This window comes from Clarias gariepinus, chromosome 21 (genome assembly GCF_024256425.1).
Source record: "Clarias gariepinus isolate MV-2021 ecotype Netherlands chromosome 21, CGAR_prim_01v2, whole genome shotgun sequence".
Lineage (NCBI taxonomy): Eukaryota > Metazoa > Chordata > Actinopteri > Siluriformes > Clariidae > Clarias > Clarias gariepinus.
In genome coordinates this window covers 3,125,826-3,135,050 of record NC_071120.1, presented here as the reverse complement: position 1 = coordinate 3,135,050, position 9,225 = coordinate 3,125,826, and the positions used below count along the sequence as shown (strand labels likewise).

The following is a 9,225-nucleotide window of genomic DNA, read 5'->3' as shown; positions in this document are numbered from 1 at the left end:
AATGCAATTACACAATTTGAACACTAGAGGTCACAATTAATACACTTGATACAGTTTTCTCAGATCAGAAATTATATTATTTATAATATGGTGAACCTATATTCATATTTGAAATAGTTTGACTAAATATTAAACCCATGTAGGTTTTTTTTTACGTATTTCCTTTTTTTTTCTTTTTATATATTGGTAATTAGTCAGAAAGTATTTTTTGTTTTTATTAATATTATTTTTGTCATTTTTATTAATTACAATTCTGTTTAAAATATTTTGGTACTTGAGTTAAATTGTAAAAAAAAAATAAAAAAATAAAGCCAGTACTGTTATAGCCATAACTATTATTATTATTATTATTTAATTTAATTTAATTTAATTTAATTTAATTTAATTTAATTTAATTTAATTTAATTTAATTTAATTTAATTTAATTGTTGTTGTGATGTCATCTGTATATAAATTAGATTATATGTGCTTAGTCACTATGCTTTTGGTTTCTACTTTAAATGCATTTTGGGGAAAGTACTCTAGAATAAAATAAGTACCCTAATACACAACTGTAGATTATATATACTGAGATGAAATCTAGGGGACATGTCACGGATATGACCTCTGGTAGTTCAGTTGCATTTTCATAACAAACAAAATAATCTTTTTTAAAAAATAAATGTTCGCTGCATATAAAGCAAAACTTTTTTTTTTATTATTATAATTATGATTTTATGAAAAAACAAGGGCTCTAAGCCATACTATTCATATAAAATGTCCCTGAGTACAAAACCCAATTATACAAGCTCATTGTTTTTATAGTGTTTGCATTTCATTCAGTTGTTACAATAATGATAGAAAGATTTATAATATGTTCATTTAATTTTCATTCAAGCTGACATTCTTCAGTCAAATACAACTCATGGAGTCTTTATTTATATAGGGTAATGTTAAAGCTCATAAAGTTTTGACAACAAACTAAATATTCACAGTTTTCATGAACTTATTTTAACCTGCATAAAATTACATAGATTACCTTCATAATTGCATACAATTACATACATTAATAAATACATTTATATATGATCTGAATCTGAAAGGAATGTGTGTGTGTCTGAAGGTGCATTAAAATAAAATAAATAATAAAAGTGAAAACCAGTGTTTTTTTTTCTACTGTAATAAAAACCAGTAAACCAAAACCCTCTGCTTCCAACACTGATTACCATTAATAAACAATAAATTATATACGATGTTATATAAACATGTTCCTCAACATTAATAAGGGCAAAATTATTGTTGTATAACAGAATATAAAATATTTAAATCTACAATTTCTCCATCTCTCCCTGTGCTTTTGGTTTTCTTGTTAGTGAACTGTAGACCTGCGTAGTTAGTTGATTCAGGCTCCTTTTCCTGCAGTGACACAGAAGACACATCAGTAACAACATTTATCATGTTTCGTTGCTCCAAAGGAAAAAACTATATCTGCTACTTAAAGTAAAAAAAAACAAAAAAAAAAACATTGAGAGCACTCATACAGTATAAAAACAGTTTTTTTCCTCCACTATTGTTAGTAGAAATAAAGTTGATCATTAATCATTGTTGTACCTTTTATCATCCCAACATCAAATTCTGCATTGTATATCAAGACAGCTTACAGATTATACAGTAATTTGTTTTATTCACATTTAAGGAGCATGTTAATATTTCTAAGTGTGACAGCATCTACATTTTGATTTAAAAATTGCATTTTGAGATTTACCTCATTATCTTGTTTATCAGTGATATCACCTAAAGTAAAACAAAGAACATCAGAAAGTTTTAGTCTACAATTTAGATCTACAATTTTGTTTTATAATCAAATCCGATTTTGTTGACTTCTAAAGTAAAAACAAACACCAATGTAATTTCTGTAGCAAACTATTTTGAAATGATGTACTTGTATGTACTGTACAGCCAATTACATTTCCAGTGAATAAAAGATTATTTTTTTTTTAACATTCACCAACTATTTGCTCTTTTTTATGTAGCTGATTGAAGATGAATGTTAAGGAAAAATCTGGAAGACTGTGAAAATTATGAGATAGAACTTCCTATATAAAGTACTGTATAAAGATCTTGACCAGCACCTCCCCAGCCCCCCAATTTCTTCATATTAAATGAAATTACGTAAATAAATTAAAAGAAATGGAAACAAATGTTTTACTGTAACTGGCTGCTCAGTAGCAACCTAATTTTTCCTCTCTTCTGTTCCAACAACTCAGCATTCAGCATCCAGAAAACATGAGAGAACAAACTATTTCTCAAGACCGCAAAAAAAAAAATACAAGAAAGTATGGCTATTTGGAAGTAATATATAGAGAAATGAAGGAGTATACAGTACATAAAGAAATGTGCACCGTATTATATGCTGGTTGCAAAAGCAAACCAAATTCCTCAAATTACACCACACTGTTTAGCTGACACGATTGGTGGTGGCCTGCTCTACTCTGCAGCATTGCTTACACACACATGAACGGCATTGAGTCATCATGGAGACATTATGAGTGTCCTCATCACAAATGTCAATATGTTAAATATGAATAAGTTATATTTTGGAAACCAGTGATGTTCCCTAACGAAGTAAAAATTAACCCATTGAGTTCTGAGGGAATTTGATGAAAATAAACTCAGAATTACAAATGCAAGTAACAAGAGCATATAGACTCCAAGATAGCTACAAAAAGCTGCTTTTTGCTCAGTCAGTATTAGCATAACAGCATTTATGTTTTGATTTTTTTTGTTTGTTATATTAGTTAAATTTTCAATTACTATGCATTAACAAATTAATTAGCATGATATCTGAAATAAAGAGTTGTGTATATTTTTCTTTATTTCCAGTTTTAATAATTTATTTTGATTTTTAACCAATTGTTGGAAAGTTCACAATAATTAATCTGTGGAATTTGCCTTCTATGTTTTCTGTGAGCGTTCTTGTATGGACACAGATTTCCAGACAACGCGACCACAAATTAATTGTTTATTTGCACATTTATTTACTTACCTCTGTGAGTTTTTCTGTGCTTCAGTATAATGAAGATCAGGACAATAAGAAGAATCACACTCACTGCACCAAACCCCAGAGTCAGCGTGAAGAGCACAGCACGAGAGTCTGGAGCATGGAAAAGCGGAAAAATCGTCTTTATAACAAAATCACAAATTGCAAATGAGATAAACATCTAAAAACATGTAAACACAAACATGACAAACCTTTTGCTTTGCCTAAGTTCTCTGAAACAGATTTTTTTTCCTCTTTTTCTGAGATTTCTAAAAGAGTTTTATTTTCCCCTAAAAAGGGGAAAACATTAATTTTACCACAGATGTTTTATCCGAGTCAACAATTAATACCTACATTAATACATATATTTTATTACACTTTATTGACTCTTTATAAATTCACCTTTCACTTGTAAAGAGAACGAGTTACTAAAGATCATTACGTCTAGTTTCCTGTAGCTGCAGTAATAGAGTCCTGTATCAGAGACGTTTACTGCAGTGATGGTGAGAGACGTGTTCTTCTCATTAACAGACATCACTATTCTCTCACTCTCAGTAAAGAAGTAACACGTTTCTGATGGAGATGATGTATAAAACTGCTTGCACCCGAGAAGAAGTGGCACTGAATCACTCGTGTGTTTAAACCAGAAGATCTTATCTGAATGTTTTAGCTCATGTTGGCAACAAATACTGACTTTATCTCCAGTTTCTGCCTCCAAAGTTAAAGAGCACAGAGTCTCTGGGAGCAAACCTGCAACACAGAAACAAATACACGTCTTGTTTAAAATGTTTGACCCATAATACAGGAAGAAAAAATACATATTAAATATTCTAGAAATTTCTAAATGTTTCTTAAATGTACTTCCTTAACTGACATTGCACAAAAGGAGGGCAATTAAGTGTTTTAATTAACTTTCAAGTGATAAATGACATTAACAGGGATATTCCAAACCTTCTATCTGTTTTTGATTTAATCAATAAAAATAAGGTTATGAACACTTACCAAGGATGAAGAGAAACAAGGTTGTAAACTGGACCATTGCAGTTGTGTACCGAGTGAGAGAGAGAGAGAGGAAACTCCCTGCCAGGAAAATGATTTATATGTGTAACGGGGGTGTGGAAAGTGGAAACAATGCCATGTGTGTCGAAACATTTACTCCATTACCTGTGCAGCTGATTTTTAAGATATTTTTCTTAAAAAAATATGAAGCAAAGTTTCTTCATTAATAGAACAGATGCTTCTCAGTAAATGCCACAGTTTTTAACTAATTAAATAACTCTTCATATTTAATTTAATCTTGCCACTCTTTTTGAGTGCCTCCTCTTATATCTTATTATTATTATTATTATTATTGTTGTTGTTGTTGTTAATAATAATAATAATAATAATAATAATAAATTAATTAATTAATTAATTGTCTGTTTACTTTCCAAATGTACAACACAAGATTGTACCAGTTGTACCAACATTTAAAAAGGTCATTGCTACACATCTGTAGATTTTTATCTACAAGTCTTACTGTATATAATAATGTTGTCCCTGAGAAACTCCAAGCCCATGATTATTACTTGTTGTGTGAATGTCTCTTATAGCTACACAAGCTGTAATTTGGACAAGAATTATTTATTTATTTATTTATTTATTTATTTATTTATTTTTGTAGCTATTATATATACAACTTAATTATTATGTAACATTTACGTACATATAGTATGGTTGATTTAATAAAAGATATACATATATTTGTTTATGCTCATACTGTACATTAGATGCATAATAAATCAAAGCAAAATTAAAAAGTGACTGAATATTTAATACATAATACTTTCTGAATTATTTCCCCTTACTTTATGTATGAATGCTGATCAGGTAGTTGCTGTTGGATTTAATGTGGTTAGAGTTACATTAAATAATTTCTGAATTAGATTTTTAGACATTTGCACAAATATTACACTGTAAAAAATCCAACTAGATAAATGTTGAATGAATTAATACAGTATACTGTATTGTACAAATACCAACTTCTAACAGTGGTTCTTACTTCTTGAAAACTTTGGAGACCCAGACTGAATAAATAAAAAAAAATCAAGTTGCGCCAGTAATTTACCTTCATTGAGATGCAATCACATGATTTATACAGTAAGACTCCCGCCTCCTCCCCACTGCCGGACTGACGCTATCAGACTGCACTAAAGAGGTGAAGATGTTTTGTGGACTCTTTATTATTTCGGTAAGTACTTATTGAGTATTTAATTTTATTTATTTATGTTATAGTTAGCCTACAGGTATTTTAGACAGATATTACACAGTGTTATATACATGAGGCCGGTATGTTTCCGCCTATCGTTATAATGAGACACCCTGACATTACTGAGATGAGCTTAGCTAACGTTGGGTACACTGTACAGGAGATAGGGAGCTCACTCTCACTCACTCATCTTATTTACTGCTTTTATTCTCAGTCGCGGGGACCTGGAGCCTATCCCAGGAGGCTTTCCCGCCCAGGCTCGATTCCCTCTGTGTGCATGGAGTTTGCATTGTTTCCCCATGCTTGGTGGGTTTCCTCTGGGTACTCCGGTTTTCTCCCACAGTCCAAAGATATGCAGGATAAACTATTGATTTTTTTCAAAGCTATACATTGTTTCATATTCGAAAAGTTTTTATATTCTCATGGGTTTTACTATGAAACAATGCATAGCTTTAAAAAATCATTAGACTTCCAGAAAGTGTTTTACACTTTGGTAGTATATAACCTTATGAATATGTTTTACTTTTGATCATAACTAGATATTCAGTAACATTTATCATCTTTGTCTTCACAAGACTCCTTATTCTCCTTGTTCTCTTTAACCAGAGCTCTGCTGCTTTATGGATGGCCCTTTGGAGCTACTAGAGGAGCATGAACATGGTGTTGGAGGGGACTCTAGTCTTTGAGGATCTGGGTGTCAATGCAGCAGCTTTAGGAGTGATGTTTGGTCAGGTCTCTCGAAACATTTTCCAAATTCCAAAATGACTAGACGTACACCTATGAAGCCATCCAAACAATTATTATTGGACTTGTAAAGACACTCTTGTCAGACACATTGGAAAAAAATAGTCTTTAGAAGTCAAATCTTTCCTAGTTTTTAAAAATGGTTATGATGTTGTATTTTATTGACCTTTAAGCAAAATAGTATTGTATTCTCCTGTTTTGTCCAGATCACCGTTTTAACTTTGACTGGTTTTGGAAGAATAAAGTTATGTTAAGTAATGTTTGTGTGTTTAAATTGTCAGAGTATTGTTGGGCCAACCTGTTTTTATAGATAACGATCACTTTAACAAACTACATCAATGGGAGACAACTTATCTTTTTAGGTAGATAAAAAGTTGGGCTAAGGCAACCCTACAGAAATATAATTAGTTGAGCCCACAAACAATAAGCTGACTTAAATATTTGAATTACAAGTTGAGTCCACTTAAGATTTTGAGCTTACAATGTGTAAAATAAACAGTAATGTAAAATATTTTTTGGGGGGCAGCAAATTTTTACAGAAATTGAGTAAACCTAAAAAAGCTGTGCAACTTGTTACTTAACTTTTTTATGATGAGGCTTCCTGTTTTTTTTTTTTTTGTTGTTGTTGTTTGTTTGTTTTTTTACAGTGTCGGGTCTTTATAATGTATCATTAATTTTATATTAATGATCCCAATATGTTAATTTACAACAATTTGTATGAATTGCTAAAAACACAGCCCCTATTCTTTTAAGAAAACTGCACACTGTTAAAACTCATTTATTAAATGAATCACTTAGTATTTAGTAACAGGATTCACCTAGTTAGGTTTTTTTTTTTTTTTTCTCAGTGACATTCTGCCCAGACCACACAAGGGAGAACATTGCCTGTGACAGAAGTAAACTTCTTGTGGTTTGACAAGAATCACAATGCTGAGGCAGAATGAAATATATACTGTATTAGTATAATAGTATATATATATATATAATGTATGTATTAGTATAATAGTAAATTACAGTATATGTTTATAATTTTGCAGGATACAAATAAATAGATAAATAGAAATAAATAAGTTTTCCGGAATACAAAGATATGCAAAATTCCTAAATACAATTTTTATGCTGCTATGCCAAAAGCACAATGTTAAGTATTTTTGTAATAATTGTGATTCTTGTAATAATTGTCCTGTAGTATTTATTAGTAGTTATGCAGTGGCTGGCTTTTTGTACAGATAAAATCATTTTTATTACATTTTTGATTTTGCAAGATAATCACAGCTTTGGATTTTGTGTTTACTTAAATTACAGAAAACCTCTTTTATCAATTCAGAAAAAGCTGTAACACATTTTACTCTCTTTGTTCGGTCCTCAGTAAGTCTCTGGTCTTTGGTCTTTGGCTAAGGAACAGAAAAGAAAAAGCAGGTAAGTTTGCCTGTTGTTGTTTATGAAAGTGTGTTAGTGGAGGTGAAATTAAATATAGCTAAGCACGGGGTTTGTGGTTGGAACACATTCAAACTACTCGGTACTTCTTTCTCAGAAATGGACAGAAGCTGCTTTTAGTTTCTGAGCGAGCACTTGTGGGTTTGTTGTGTGGGTGTCAGTACATCTTTCTGAAAAAAATATTCTCCTTATCTGTATTTGACCCTGTGTTACCTTTCAACAGCATTATGGTTTTTATTGATGTAGGAATACTTAATAGTGATGTGGAAATAAGGTTTTACAGGAAAACAATTAAGACATTTAAGGAAGGGACACTTAGTAAACAAACAAACAAACAAAAAAAATCACACAATACCCAATGCAAGATTCTCAGTCAGAGGTGAGAGACGGAAAGACAGAGTGGAAAGATTCCCCCCTAAGGTCGGATGGAAAAAAAATGCAGTGAAAAAAGGATGACGAAAGCGGATTAACCTTATCTAAGGCTGTTACACATGTAGGGGTTCATTTAAACTCTCACTTGATACAGGATGTATTGTTCCCTTTGAGGAGGACCAGTCTCTTACTTTAAATACCACTTCCTACTGCCTGAGTATAACAAGGTACAGTACAGGATTGTATACTGTATGTACAGCACTGTTTCATGGGTTTATTGGAGGGGTCAGATTTTCCTCTTTCATTCACTAGGTGGACATGTCCCCCAGTCCCTCCCCAGGAATTATACAACTGATAACTCCTTTCAGCTCAGAGTTTAAATTAATAATCTCAGTCTAGTTATTAATGTAGAAATGTAAACTGGACACTATGACCTTAATCCATGTATCCTGATTCTAGATGTTACAGGAACATATCATGATATCAGGCATCTTTTAGATGCAAACCTGGGTTTTATTGGAGAAATAAAACAGCAAACAGTCAACATTTAATTAAAATAAAATATTAAATATAAAAAAAATCATGGAAAACTGAGGCTGTCTAGTCTTGGTGAATCTGTGCACATGATATCATCATATTCTTAGTCTTAACTGACAGGAGAGGAACCTGATGTTGTCTTCTGCCATTTTTACTCATTTACCCACACTGTAGTTCATGGATGAATTAGTGGAAGTTTTTCCAAAGGGAAATAGGAGACTGTTGTTGTAGAGTGGATTGGAGAGAAGAGAGCTGATTATTTACTATAAAAAAATAAATAACAAAAAATATAATTTATATAAACATATAATATGATCTGTTCTATAGCCCATCTGTTTTAACTTAGTTTAGTTTTCCTATTATTATTCATAAGACAACCTTTCAGTTCTGTAAATATTCTAGTTATAGTGTGTTAAGTCTTACTTTAGGTTAAACGTTTTTGAGAATTAGACCATCCAGCTAAGATAAATGTTATGTCATTGATTGATAAAATCTGGATTAAGGATATTTTATTTTATTTTATTTTGTTTTATTTATTTAATTTTTATTTTTCGGTTTCCCCCCTGAGGGATTGCCACCTTATTGTGGTCAGGGGGTTTTGCGTGCCTCAGTGTCCGTAGCTATACCAGCAGGAGCTTAGTCTTGTGGGACACCCAAGTTGGACAGGTCTGAAGGTAGAGGCCTGACAAAGTGCATTCCACTTCTCCAGGCTTCTGATGCAGCTAACAACACAATTCAGCAAGGACAATACTGTTACTATAAGCACAGGAAAAACAGTGCTCGAACATGATGTGTACACATGATGCCCTCTTCACATTTCTCACTGCCCCCCCCGTCTCTGAAGACACTAAAGAAAGTTAAAACCATG

At 31.7% G+C, this 9,225-nt stretch overlaps 1 protein-coding gene across 1 annotated transcript; it reads right to left on the bottom strand.

Moving 5' to 3' along the window:
* Positions 1–1,105: 1,105 nt before the first annotated feature.
* LOC128509196 (uncharacterized) lies at positions 1,106–4,081 on the bottom strand. The gene is made up of 6 exons (XM_053480820.1): positions 4,022–4,081; positions 3,422–3,769; positions 3,232–3,309; positions 3,026–3,133; positions 1,745–1,773; positions 1,106–1,395 (listed from the first exon to the last, which is right to left on the bottom strand). The coding sequence occupies exons 1-6, from the start codon at positions 4,056–4,058 to the stop codon at positions 1,273–1,275; spliced, it is 723 nt and encodes a 240-aa protein (XP_053336795.1). The 5' UTR covers positions 4,059–4,081; the 3' UTR covers positions 1,106–1,272.
* Between the last annotated feature and the right edge of the window lie 5,144 nt (positions 4,082–9,225).